Raw genomic sequence first — 14,565 nt, 5'->3', positions numbered from 1 at the left:
TTTTCTGCTTGGTATGTACATATTGCCATTTATGTTTGTTTCCTAGGACTGCTATATAAATTACCATAGAAAAGTGTGGCTTTCAACAACAGAAACTCACAATGCAGGCTGGAGTCTGAAATCAAGTCGTTGGCAGGACTGTTGTTCAGTAGCTAAGTCGTGTCTTACTCTTCGCAGCCCATGGACTGCAGTACACCAGGCTTCCCTGTCCTTCACAGTCACCTGGAGTTTGCTCAAACTCGTGTCTGCTGAGCCAGTGATGTCATCAAACCATGGCATCCTCAGCAGGACTGTGCTCCTGAACGTTCTAAGGGAGAATCCTACAATCTTTCTTGCTTCTTCCTGCTTCTGGTAGTTCCAGGTGTGCTCGCTGTGGCTGCTTCACTCCACCCTGCATCCGTCTTACGGCCTTCTTCCCTCTCTCTGAGTGAGTCTCTCTTTTGTGTGTCTCTTACAAGGACACTTGGAATTGGCTTTAGGGCCCACCTAGATAATCCAGGGTGATCTGATCTCTAGATCCTTAATTATATCTGCAAAAGGCCATTTTTCCAAGTAAGCTCATATTCACAGGTTCCAGGAGTTAGGAGGGAGACATATCTTTTGCAGGGGGCACCTATCAACCAACTAAACTGCCTGACATCTTGTTTGTAAACTGTCCATCTTCCCTGAGCTACAACACAAGCTCTATGACAACACCCTGATTTGTTTAACCAACTGCTGGTTCCCAGGACCTAGAAGAGTAGAGCAGTAAAGCCTAGCCTACGATAAATACTCTGTAGTTATTTGCGGAATGAATGAGAGATTGTTAACTTTAATGAAAGAGAATACTCCTGGGGTTGGGGGGTGCGGGCAGCAGAATTCTATAAAAAATTTTTTTTAAATAGCTAAAAGTTGCTGAATGAAAAGCAATTTGCCAAGATTCCAGAGTTATCAAATGGCAGGACCAGAATGCAAATCCAAGTGTTCCTTGCTCCAAAATCTCTGTTGTTTAATACTAAATTTTATTGCTCCAAATCTCTGAATCTTACATATGTCCCCTTTATTTCTTTGCTCACTCGCAGTATACGATTATGTGGTCAGGAAATGAGAATAACTCACTTACCTAGAAATAGGCTGACACTTTTTTTTAAGAAATGAGAACCTGTCTTTAAAAAAATAAGAAAATAATATAATGTAACCTAATTATAAGCCTAACACTTTTAAAAGGTGCTAACATTATTTTTCCCCCAAAAGGGAATACCAGCTGGTTTATTAAGTTGTACATAGTCAGATGTTAAATATATTTTGAACACTAAGTTTTTCCCTTTCAAGTCAGTGCACATAGACGAGAACCCTCAAAGAGACTAGTGCTTCTGGGGCTGAATTTAACACTATTTAAGGAAAGAAAACCTTAGCTAGGGGACATAGCTGTTAACATGGTGATTTGTAAAGCCTTAGATTTCTAATAGGGTCTGACTGTTTCAAGGAAAACATATTTTGTTTCTAGGTAACATTTCAAGTCTGATTATGAACAAATGCTACAAAATTGATCTGTAATGGGAAATACTGTTATGTCACAAAGCATTATCTATATGCTTAATGTGACTGAAAGCATTAATTGCTAGGAGCCAAAATCTGTCCAAGCAAAACATGAACATGTATTTTTTATCTCTTGTCTCTTACTGTAGATTTTCGAATGAATTCGAGTGTAACAAAGATGTAGTTAGAAAATCTGCACACCTGAAGACTTTCTTCACCCGCTTGGATTACTGTACTTGTTCCTTGTTAGCAAAGGCAGGAGTCATAACTGCTCAGAAGTGCCCAGCAAACAATAGATACATGGCCACTTGTTAGTAGCTCAGCAAAAACATCTTGCAGAGTAGTGAATGGCTGACTGCATTTTAGACTCTTTCTAGATTTATTTTGCCACCTTTATAGTAAAAGTCAGCTTCCTCCAACTACATGCAACTAAGATTTGGCTCTTTCTGTATTTTTTTTTTAATTCTCTCTGTATTCTTAAAGCAAGTTCATAATGCTATAGCATTTCCCACCAAAAAACCAATGAGTACCATAACATCTAACACTTTGGCTCATGTTGAAGCATTAAAATTTTGAGCAGTGGAAAGACTGTGTCATCAGCACTCAAACTCATAAGATTTACATGAACTTGGAGCCATTTCCAAGTATCCATCTGCACTCTCAAATATGTCATTTCCAGGGTCCGGGACTGGGAAAACACACCCTAGGTATAATGCATCCCATCATCCCGTGTGCTTTAAGTACTTCTCTGATTCTTCTCCTATAAAATAGTGCCCAATTTCCCACAGAGACTCATGAAAGAAAATGAATGTGAGGATTGGTTACTTTCCTACCTTGGAGGTATTTGTGTAGTGGGAGCACACAGTATTTCTTTTCTCCTACGTAAATACTAATAATACCTGTACCAGGCACCATGCCAAGGACTTATATACACTAACCGTTGAACCCTCACAACAGCCCTCTGAGGTTGGTACTTGTAAGAAAGAGGATATGCTGGGTTAAGCTGCAGTAAAAATCATACCATCTCAGTGGTTTACAGCAACAGACAATTTTTCCTTTCTCAAACTCTTTGGTTCTGAGCAATTGTCCATGGCAGCTGTGGTGTGGGATTCAGCAGGGCGTCTCCATATCCACCCATGTCCACTGAGGAGTGGAGCACAGGCAAACATGGTCACTCCTGAAGGTGACCCATGTCTCCCATTCATTGGTCAAAACAAGTCATGTGGGCACATGTCTCCCATTCATTGGTCAAAACAGGTCATGGGTGACCACATCTAACTTCAGGGGAGTAGGAAGTGCAATCCTACTATTGCTCTGGGTGAGGGGTCAGGGTGTTAAAAACATTGGTGACTGGCACTCCTGGGTAACCAGTGGTAATATTATGATTTTTTCCATTTTATAAGTGAGTGAACTGTAAGGGGAATTAATATCCAAAATAACACAGTTCATAAGTTAGGTGACTATATGATTGATTGGCCAGATCAGAATACCTTTGCCAATGAAAGAAGGAAGTTTTAATCAACACCTCCCTAAATCCCGAGCAACCTGCACTGACCACATTGGTATTTACAGACCCTCTCTGCTCCTCCTCTGGCTGGGATCTTCTTCCTCCTCCTCCTGAACTGAGGTGTCCACAGCCAAGAGACAAGGTGAGCAGTGCACACGCAAGAACTCAAGAGCAGAGAAGTGAGACTCACAAAAAGGGGGTTTTCCCCGATGACCTTCCTGAGGAGGTCAAATGCCAGAGGTCAGATAAATCTATGCCTACCAACCAGGCTGCTGCTTAATGGTCTTGCCGAGATTTAGAATTCTTGTACGAAGTGTTTTAAAACCTAAAAATCAATCTATCACTAGGTGAAATTGAATGAATTAAATGACAAAGGAATAGCTTTTAATGTTGTTTGTATCATGGTCAAGGTATTCCAAAGCTAGTTGTGTGTCGTGGCAATTTGAAACTCATTTCAAAAGCAGGTCAGAGTCTTAGTACAATCAAAAACATTCAGGAAAGGTTATATTTTCAGAGGAAGAAACTGAGGCCCAGACAGATTAAGCTTGTGCGTTTCCCTCTCTCAGGACTGAGACAGAGGTTGGACTAGAACACCTTCCCCAACTCCAGTTGTTCTTTTTAAAACCTCAATGTTCTCATCTGAAAAATGGCAACAATAACTCCTACTTTATAGAAGAGAAATAAGGATGAATTAAGGTAATGACCATAAAGCATTTTGTATGGCCAGTGCGCAGGAAATGGGAACCATTTTCGTTATTATACCAAAGCAGGGTTCTTACATATTTCAGCATCAAAGGTTTACTTTTAGATTGCAACACATGCCATTAGTGACTGATGGAGGTCGTGAATTTATCAGAAAATTGTCAAAGGTGTGTTTGTTGTTTTAAATACAGAAAAGAACGTTGTTTTTTCCTTTTTTTTTAAAGTTCACATCTTACCAAAAAAAAAAAAGAGTTCATATGGTTTTATTAACTGTAAGAAGCTGAAGACATTTAAAGACTCATATCAGATTAGTGGTTTTAAATCACAGCAAGTATGTGGCCATGCTACTGGAGATAAAGATGCCTGTAGCCAGCATGCTCAGGTGAGTTGAGAGACAAACTCATTCACTAGCTGAATGACTTTAGGCCAGTTATCGATACTTGCACCCTCCAAACCTCATTTTCCTCTTTGAAAAAGGAGGGAAGAGCAGCACCAGCCTGGCTGGGTGGTGTGGGGGCTCAGCGAGACCCTGGGTGTGAAGCACTTTGCCCCGGGCCTGATGCACAGGGATGCTTGATTGGTGAAGCAAGGTGACACTCATAAAGGATAAAAAATACCCTCTTCTCGGGGTGGAAAAAAACATGCTAAGGAATAAAAAGAAATCATCTAGAGAAGGAAATATTGCCATTTGCAGCAACATGGATGGACATAGAGAACATTATACTTAGCAAAGCAAGACAAAGACAGATATTATATGATATCACTTATAAGTGGAGTCTAAAAAATAATACAAACGCATCTGAATACACAATAGAAACAGACTCACAGAGAAAACAAACTTTTAGTTACAAAAGAAGAAAAGGCGTAGAGAGGGATAAATTAGGAGTAAAGGAATAACAGATACAAACTATTGAGCATTAAACAGATAAGCAACATGGGATGTCCCCTGGTGGTGTAGTGGTTAGGATTCCGGGCTTTCACTGCCCTGACCTGGCCTGGGTTCAGTCCCTGGTCGGGGAACTAAGATCCCTCCCACAAGCTGCATGGCACAGCCCTCCCCATGCCCCAAAAAGATAAGCAACGAGATTTACTGTATAGTACAGGGAATTATATTCAACATCTTGTAATAACCTATAATGGAAAATAATATAAAGCACATACATACATACATATTTTATATATATATATATATATATATATATATATATATATAACTGAATCATTCTGCTGTACACCTGAAACCAAACATAAATAAATCAAATGTAGTTCAATTAAACAGAAGAAACTGTTAAGAGGATCATCTACACTTTATTTTCTAGCAGGTGTGACTCCCATACAGACGTTCACCCTGGAGCCGGGCTCATCAGCCGCAGGAGGCCCCTCCGGAAGTCTTCGGGAAGGCCCAGCGGCTTGCTGGTGGCTGGACTGACGAAGACGTGGACTGAAGACCCTGTGGTGCAGGCCAAAGAGGCAAAGTGAGCCAGCTTGGGGTGGCCGAAGAAGAAGCCATCGCTGAGGTCCCAGTGGCTGACAGAAGGCGTCTCCTTGGTGGGCTTAGGAGGGAACAGAGCAAGGCGGTAGTGCACGCTGGAGCGCCCCACTTTCTCCACGGCCAATGCGGCCACGGGGATCTGAGGAAAGCTGACCGGTGTGTGGAAGGTGCACTGATTGGTCACCATGAAGCCCACCATGGGGGACGTCAGCAAGCCCGTTTTCAGACCGCAGTACCTGGGAAATTATATTACAGTGCTTATTCTGGGTCACCACAATGCTGTTTCCCAGCCCAACCACTGAGTTTCAGCCTAGTGGGACCCAGCTTCAGTGGGCCTAGAATCAAATCCCAGCTCCACCCCTCACTAGCTGGGTTACCTTAGGCAAGTTACTTAACTTCTCTGACCCCAGTTCCCACAATAATGTAATGTTCACAACACTGGTACCTACTTCACAGGCTGACTGAGAATTAAATCATAAGTCATCTAATACAGTATAACATGTAAGACACTAACAGTTCACAGATACAGTAAGTTCTCATTAAACACTGGCTATTATTATTAATACTGTGTCCATCTTGTCTTCACTTCTCCTGGTAAAAAATTGGGTATTTTTGTGCAAATGAGAGAATTACTGTGTCTCTTACATCTGCTATGAGCTTGTAATCTCTTTAAGGACAGTGACTGTGTCTTGTTTCTTAAGTTTATTGTCTAGAAATATGGCTATATTTGAGATAAAAGACGGCTCACTGGGTAAAGAATCTGCCTGACAATGCAGGAGACGCAGGGGTTCGATACCTGGGTCGGGAAGATCCCCTGGAGTAGGAATGGCAGCCCACTCCAGTATTCTTGCCTTAAAAATCCCATGGACAGAGGAGCCTGGAGGGTGACAGTCCATAGAGTCACAATCAGACACAACTGAGCGACTGAGCACTACTGAGATAAATGTAGAGGCTGAACAAAGTCAGAAATAAAAAGCATCGTGCTTAGTTATAGTCTCTTCCTTCTTCTTCAAAAAAGTCGACTTATGATTAAACAGATTAAATCATATTGTCTTTTTTTTTTTGAGAAAATTAAGACTGAATGTGAGAATTTGTTGTAAGAAAACAATTGCGGATTGCATAAAGTTTTGCCTATAAAGCTTCTCACATGTTTCACAGAAGCAAGCTACGTGTCTCCTTCCAGGGAGGGCGCCGCAGGTGCCAGGGGCCAGCCACCTGAGCATCCACTGGTGTCACCCATAACGACATTAGATACATTCGTTTATTGACATGGAAAGTCGTTAGTGAAAAATACCATGTTACAGAACAGTACGTAGCATTCGATCCCATTTGTTTTAATAGGAACACACTGGCTTATGTCCTTATTGCCTAGAAAAAACCTGAAAGGATAGACTCCCAAAGAGTTTCAGTAGTGATGTAGCAGTGGAATTTTGGATAATTTTTTTCTTCTTTTGGTTTGTATAAATTTTCCAGAATGAACATGATTTGCCTTCAAAATCATTTTTTTAAAAAGTGCTATTTTGTTTAAATGTCTTAATATGAATTTCATTTCTCCAAAGAAGCATTGGAGAGACAAGCAGGCGGGAGAAGTAAGGCTCCTTCTTCTTCCCACTGGGATCCTGCCCCTGGCTGCACTGCCTGAGGAGACTCCTCCTGAACAAGAGAGAAGGAAAGGAGAAGAGGAGAAGAAAGCCCAGCTCTTCAGTGTGACTGAGGTCCAGTGAGAACCAAATTCTCCCATTTTTATTTCCCCCGCTTCTTTGCTGCAATTGCTTTCCTAGTTCCCTGCCACCTTTTCCTCATTCTTTTACAGCATTGACAGCAAAGAAATAGTGCCTCCTCCCACTGGGAGTACAGCATTTCCTGAGCTCCCTGCAACTCCAAGCCAGGCCACCAACCTTTAAATAATTAAAATGCAGGAGTACTTTCAAACAATGGAATTGATGAGCACCTGGTCACCAGGGCCGCACTGAGTGTTTTACATTTCGTTATTCATCTTCAAAACCGTCCTGCAAGGTAGATCTCATTTCCCCATTGTATAAGAAAGAAAGTAGAGCAGGGAGGCTGGATCAATTTCCCAAAGGCATGCATTTGTACAGTTAAGTGGTGGTCCAGGCCCAAAGTTCAGGCTCTGGAGAGCCAAAGCACACGTTTGTCCTTCATTCTGGCTTAGTAGATAAAGTTGGTGAAGCCAAAATCTACATTTTAGTCCCGTGAATGAATTGCATTTTCTTTATGTGTTCCTTTGACTTTAAGAATGATATTTTCTTTAAGAGTTGAGTGATGGCTTCATTACATTTGGATAACAGACTTCCTGTTTGTAAGTTCATAACCAATTTGATTTGACTGGTGGTGACCATAGGGTATTTGGGCTTCCCAGTTGCTTCACTGGTAAAGAATCCACCTGCCAATGCAGTAGACAGAGGAGACATGGGTTTGATCTGTGGGTCCAGAAGATCCCTTGGAAGAGGGCATGGCAACCCACTCCAGTATTCTTGCCTGGAAAATTCCATGGCCAGAGAAGCCTGGTGGGCTGCAGTTTATGGGGCTGCAAAGAGTTGGACACGACTGAGTATCAATGACCATAGGGGACTCAGTAAGAATTTTTCCACTGTTTCATCTTTTTTAGGTTTTACTCTTTATCAGAGTTTATACACATGAACATTAAAAAGTCAAACTGTTGCTTGAGGCTTATTACAAAACCAGTGGTTTTCTGGCTGGTTATACTGTTGTTTACAGTCTAGGTCAGGGACTCAAAGTAAATTCATTCATTCCACAGCCTCCACAGTTCACTTGCTCTTTGTTAGATGCTGAGGCTACAACACTGAATAAGAGAGGATGCCTGTCCTCAGGAGCTTTCAACTTCAGGGCAGTGGTGGGGCAGGACGTGTCCACTCTTGTCCTCTGTTCGGCCAGAAGGTGCTTGTTGCTCCTTTCTGGTTCCCCTTCCACTTTCTTCTTCTCTCCCTTTCTTCCTTTCCTCAGAAAACAGTTCCTGTGCACTTCTGTGTTTCAAGCATGGAAGAGAGAGCCGTGAACAGTTAGCAGGCGACAGTCCATGCCTTCACATGGCCATGGTCTGGAAGGGGGTACGTTCAGAACTCAGGGTGACGAGCACTAGGCAGGGGAAGCATAGGGGCTCTGGGAGCTCATAGCAGGGGGGCTGGCTCCTTGCTTGGCATCAGGGAAGACCCTCTGAGAAAGTGACAGCTAAGCCAGTAAGCTAAGGAGAAAATGTACAAACTTTTCAAGTGAACAGTTGGGGGAACAGCTTTCCAGAAAGAGGAATGGCCTATGTGATAGCCCAGAGGCCAGAGACCTCTGGGGGCACGTCCCAGAGACAACACAAGTCTCAGATGGCTGCAACGCAGACTGCCAGAGGCAGCTGGGGAGCAGGCAGGAGGCAGACGGTGGAGGGTCTTGGTGAGGAATTTGGATTTTATCCTGGGGCACTGGGAAGCCACTGAAGGCAGGGAGTTTTTCATTGGCTCACTCAAGGCTGACTCTTTGTGACGCCATAAACTGCGGCAAGCCAGGCTTCCCTGTCCTCAACTACCTCCCTGAGTTTGCTCAAACTCATGTGCATTGAGTTAGTGATGCCATCCAACCATCTCATCCTCTATCATCCATCCCCTTCTCCTGCCTTCAATCTTTCAGAGCATCAGGGTCTTTTCCAATGAGTCAGCTCTTCGAATCAGGTGGCCAAAGGACTGGAGCTTCAGCTTCATCAGTCCTTTCAATGAATATTCAGGGTTGATTTCCTTTAGGATTGATTGATTTGATCTCCTTGCTGTCCAAAGGACTCCTCTCAAGAGGCAGGCAGGGAGAGGCAAGATCAGATTGATTTAGTAAAACTGTGGCTTCAAATTGAACAATGGATTAGATGGAAACAGTGATGTGTGCAGAAGAATAATTAGATAACTACACAGTTCTGGCAAAAAATGATGGTGCCTGGGACTAGGATGATGACAGCAGAGATGGAGAAAACTAGATGGAATCAAGAGAGATTTTGCATAAGGTGTGATGATAAATTGAAATGAAGGAGAGAGAAGAGCCCAGAGTTGCTCCCAGTCTAGGTGACTTAGTGCTTTGAACAGGTTGAGCTGAGGTGCCTGTGAGATCCTAAGATGATATGCACAATAGGGATGACAATACCTCTGAGTGAGTGAATAGAAGTTGCTCAGTCGTGTCCAAATCTTTGCAACCCCATAGACTGTAGCCCGCCAGGTTCCTCTGTCCATGGGATTTTCCAGGCAAAAATACTGGGGTGGGTAGCCATTCCGTTCTCCAGGGGATCTTCCCAACCCAGGGATTGAATCCAGGTCTCCCACATTGCAGGCAGATGAGCCACCAAGGAAGCCATAGCTACAATTTATTTAGCCCTGCATGACACACGAGGCCTTCCATGGATTATACATCCAGGAGGCATCTGAATCTATGGGTCTGATGCTCAGAAAGAGGTTTGGGCTGCAGACAGGAGTTGAGCTCAGATCTAACATCAGGGTCTAGGCAGGGAGGGTGAAGAGTGGATGCCACTGGCATAACACATTCATTGTGGCGGGCCTGTGGTGAGCTGGAAAGCAAATGCCCAGTCTGACCTCACGCAAATTCAGACTCTAAAAGATACTGATGTTAAAAAGAAATATTCAGCCTCAAATGGAGTCATGGCTCCTTCAGACAGCAAACCAAGACTCACTGCAATTTCAATCCCTCCTAGAAATGTGACCTTTGAAACAGTCAATCTGAAAAGTCCAATCTACCAGAGTGAGGTTTATCTGCATGATAAAGACCCCCACTGCTCCCTGCCCCCAAAAGAAGACACTGTGGCCAGAAACAATCCTTTCTTCTCTTCGGCTGATAGCTTCTTGACCCATTCTCCTTTTACCTATAAACATCTTTCATTTTATACAACTCCTCAGAGCCTCTTTCTATTTAACTAGATGGGGTGAATAAAGCCAATTTGATCTTCAAATTTACTCAGTTGAATTTTGTTTTTTTAACACTGGGCAGACTAAGTAAAATTCATGTGTGTACTGTCTGGATTTGTCTTTCTGGTTCCTGGTTTGTGATCCGTGGGAGAGACTAAATCAGGCGAGAGGGAGGGCCTAGAAGAGGATGTGGGGGATGGGTGGGGGTGGGGAGTGGGGGCAGGGGGCCACCGAAATCAAGCCCAGATTCAGCCTGACACACAAAAAAACTGTCTTTGAATAAGCTCTCAATGGATATTTCTTGGCATACAACAAACAACTGATAAAGTGATTGTGACGCTAATAATTGAGTGAGGTGAATGCCCATCTTCTATGCTTTCTTATACTTGTTAAGTAAACTTTAGCATAAAGGGGTGTTTGACTTGGAAGACCCCTTGGGACTCACTTGGTACAGGGGCTCCCCAACACTAGTGTGGGGCTCGGAATCTCCTGGGGAACCTGCACAACATCCAGATCCCCGGCATCCTCTCAGACCTCCTGAATCAATATACAGGGCATCCCGAGTCTAACAAAGTCCCAGGTGATTCTGATGCACACTTAACATGGAGTTGTTCCTCTAGGGCTACCCTCTCAGATAAGGAAACTGCCCAGACAGGTGAAGTAAGTTGCTCATCCGCACACAGCTATAAAGGGACAGGGTCTGTCTACACTCTTTGGTCACTCCAGCCCTTTCCATTAACCTCCTCAGCCCCAGACACAGCCCCAGCCCAGGCTTAGAGACCAGTGTGTCTCTGGGGCATTTGTGGCTCAGAATCAGATCAACTGTGTCCACGATCTCACCCTGATACTGCACCCAACTCCACCAGCTGGGCTTGGTCATCTCTTACTCCTCCTCCCCAAGCTCCTGTCTCCTTCCTTGAGTCTGCTCCTATGTTCTGCCTTGACCCTAGTGCTGAGGCCCTGCCTTGGTGCCTCGCCTCCCTGGTTGCCTCCGGGGCAGGAGCTGTGCACACTTGAGGGACATGGTGCCTCTGGGTCTGTGTGAGCACACAGTCTTGTCACCTCCTAAGGTCTGAAGAGAAGTGCCTGTCAGATGGTAGGAGGCCAGTGGGCATATGGCACAAATAACACCTTTCAGAGAGGTGAGGCTATTTTTTGTCACTTGCTATAAATAGCATAGGATGGGCCATGGCTTGTGGTCAGTTACCTGGCATTTCAAGGCAGGATTCTGGCAGGAAGTCCATCCCCACACTCCCTGAAACTAAGAATAAGCACAAGCTGGGCAGCGTGACCCCATGACTGTGCCGAGACCTGAGGGAGCGTCACATGAGCTGCTGAAGAGAGACTCGGGCCAAGGGACTCTGCACAGAGAGGCCCCAGCTTGGGTGGTGTCAGGAGGTTATGTGGTTACAAGGAGAAACACATATTTAGAAATATAGACCTGGGGAAAAAATACCTTAAATGTGAACATGTATAGAGCTAAAAGATTAAGATGATGAAGCTCACATTTAGGAATATACTCTGAATGTCTTTATATAAATAACTTATCTTTGGATAAATTTGGATATCCAAAGCCTCTTTGGATATTGCCTTTACAGAATGATTTTGGTCTACAGGGGCTAATTGAAATTAATTGTATGCAAGTCCCTATGTCATCCATTTCTATTGACCTTGGCCTGCAGTGTAAAATACTGGTTAAGAGCTCAAGTCATTAAACCTGAGTTTGAATTACAGCTCCGCTGCTGTGTGACTTCAAAGAGTCATTCAACATCCCAGAGGCTCAATTTTTCTCATTTCTAAAATGAAGACAGTAACACAGACATGACAGGACTTTTTGTGACAATTATATAAGGCAATACATATATGTCTTGGCCGATTACTGCAACTTAAAGATTTTTGTCGTTATTTTTGTTTGTTTTTTAAACTTTTTAAACAATTTTGGCCTCTAGGGGTGGAAATTTACATCTGTCTGGGTCAAATGTTTCCTTTATTTAGGGAAGACCCCTTGTATCAAAACCCTGGCAGCCAACCTGGGTTTGGACATGGTGTTCTCACAGGAGAACTATCAAAAGGGCCAGTGTATTATTTCTTCAAGTGGTTTTAAGAGCAGTGCATGGGAGAATCAGGCGAGCAGAGCAAGAGGGCAAGGACAGGGTGGATGAGACATTGCAACTATTGCACTTTAGGAACTTTCAGAAAAGGCTGAGAAATGCTTTGAAGGGGAGGTAGGACGGGTTCAGCAACTGAACCAAGTAAGTTTGAGCCAGTGTACTTTGCATAGAAAACTTACAGAATTTAATGATTGCTGCAATGTCGTAACAGACAAGAATTTACTCAAGAGGTAAATGGAAGCTGTTTAGTCCCTCTGTAGCAATGATGCAATCATACCAATTTGTGGAGCTAATCTTTCTCACGCTAGTAAAGTAATGCTTAAAATTCTCCAAGCCAGGCTTCAGCAATACGTGAACCATGAACTTTCAGATGTTCAAGTTGGTTTTAGAAAAGGCAGAAGAACCAGAGATCAAATTGCCATCATCTGCTGGATCATCGAAAAAGCAAGAGAGTTCCAGAAAAACATCTATTTCTGCTTTATTGACTATGCCAAAGCCTTTGACTGTGTGGATCACAATAAACTGTGGAAAATTATGAAAGAGATGGGAATACCTGACCATTTGACCTGCCTCTTGAGAAACCTGTATGCAGGCCAAGAAGCAACAGTTAGAACTAGACATGGAACAACAGACTGGTTCCAAATAGGAAAAGGAGTATGTCAAGGCTGTATATTGTTACCCCGCTTATTTAACTTATATCCAGAGTACATTATGAGACAATGCTGGGCTGGAGAAAGCACAAGCTGGAATCAAGATTGCCGGGAGAAATATCAATAACCTCAGATATGCAGATGACACCACCCTTATGGCAGAAAGTGAAGAAGAACTAAAGAGCCTCTTGATGAAAGTGAAAGAGGAGAGTGAAAAAGTTGGCTTAAAGATCAACATTCAAAAAACGAAGATCATGGCATCCGGTCCCATCACTTCATGGGAAATAGATGGGGAAACAGTGGCTGACCTTATTTTTCTGGGCTCCAAAATCACTGCAGATGGTGACTGCAGCCATGAAATTAAAAGGCGCTTACTCCTTGGAAGGAAAGTTATGACCAACCTAGACAACATATTAAAAAGCAGAGACATTACTTTGCCAACAAAGTTCTGTCTAGTCAAGGCTATGGTTTTTCCAGTGGTCATGTATGGATGTGAGAGCTGGACTATAAACACAGCTGAGCACCGAAGAATGGATGCTTTTGAACTGTGGTGTTGGAGAAGACTCTTGAGAGTCCCTTGGACTGCAAGGAGATACAACCAGTCCGTCCTAAAGGAGAGCAGTCCTGGGTGTTATTGGAAGGACTGATGTTGAAGCTGAAACTTCAATACTTTGGCCACCTGATGTGAAGAGCTGACTCATTTGAAAAGACCCTGATGCTGGGAAAGATTGAGGGCAGGAGGAGAAGGGGATGACTGAAGATGAGATGGTTGGATGGCATCACCAACTCAATGGACATGGGTTTGGGTGGACTCCAGGAGTTGGTGACGGACAGGGAGACCTGGCGTGCTGCAGTTCATGGGGTCACAAAGAGTCGGACACGACTGAGCGACTGAACTGAAATGAACTGAATCCTTCTCAGCAGAAAATGGTAAACCAACCTTGACTTCATCTTAAGTCCTACTGACCTAACCACATCACTGGGTTTGGTGCTGGTGATACGGCAGCATTGGGTCCTCTTCCCTGACAGAGCTTACAGTTAAAGAAAGGCCATAAAAAATATAAGCTGAGGGGAAGTGCTCTGCAGGAGATAGACATGGCTGTATGAGATGCTGTAACAAGGGAACTTGAACCAGCTGGAGGCAGATGGGAGTGCAGAGCTCCTGAGGAACTAAAGGAAGGCCAATGAGGCCCTGTGGCTGGACCACAGGACAGGAGGGGAGAATGGAAGTGGGTGAGGTATGAGAGAAAGACTGGGCCTGATCCTGTACCAATCGGATTTTAGCCTAACAGAATGGGAAGCCACTGTTGAGGTTTAAAGAGGAGGGAGAGTCATGATCATGTTAGCATTTCAAGATTAACCCTTTAGGGAATGGATGGGGAAGGCAAGAGTGGAGGTAGAGGTACAGGAGACAACTGAAAGCTGGGATTGGGGACAGTACTGGGCTTGTGGCTCCAAAGATATTCAAGATATATTCAAGATGGGGCTCAAAGGACCCACAGCTGGGCCTCCCTGGCTGTCTGGCTTCCACCTCTCACAAAGGTTACTGCTCACACTAAGAGCACTGACAGCAGAAACAGGGGTCTCCACCATTCCGATAACTTTGAAACTATGATGAGACCTCAGGTTCCTCACTATAACACCACCACCCTCCCCA

General features: G+C 43.8%; 1 protein-coding gene across 2 annotated transcripts in view; it reads right to left on the bottom strand.

Moving 5' to 3' along the window:
* Nucleotides 1–5,015: 5,015 nt before the first annotated feature.
* LOC113905440 overlaps nt 5,016–14,565 on the bottom strand; it is a 194,349-nt gene continuing 184,799 nt past the window's right edge. For both annotated transcript variants that reach the window (XM_027562736.1, XM_027562735.1), the window contains one exon: nt 5,016–5,455. In XM_027562736.1, the coding sequence (XP_027418537.1) occupies nt 5,071–5,455 (385 nt within the window). In that variant the 3' untranslated portion in view covers nt 5,016–5,070. The remainder of the gene's footprint in view (nt 5,456–14,565) is intronic.

The sequence above is a fragment of the Bos indicus x Bos taurus genome, chromosome 15 (genome assembly GCF_003369695.1).
Source record: "Bos indicus x Bos taurus breed Angus x Brahman F1 hybrid chromosome 15, Bos_hybrid_MaternalHap_v2.0, whole genome shotgun sequence".
Taxonomy (NCBI): domain Eukaryota; kingdom Metazoa; phylum Chordata; class Mammalia; order Artiodactyla; family Bovidae; genus Bos; species Bos indicus x Bos taurus.
This window is presented reverse-complemented; position numbering and strand designations above follow the sequence as displayed.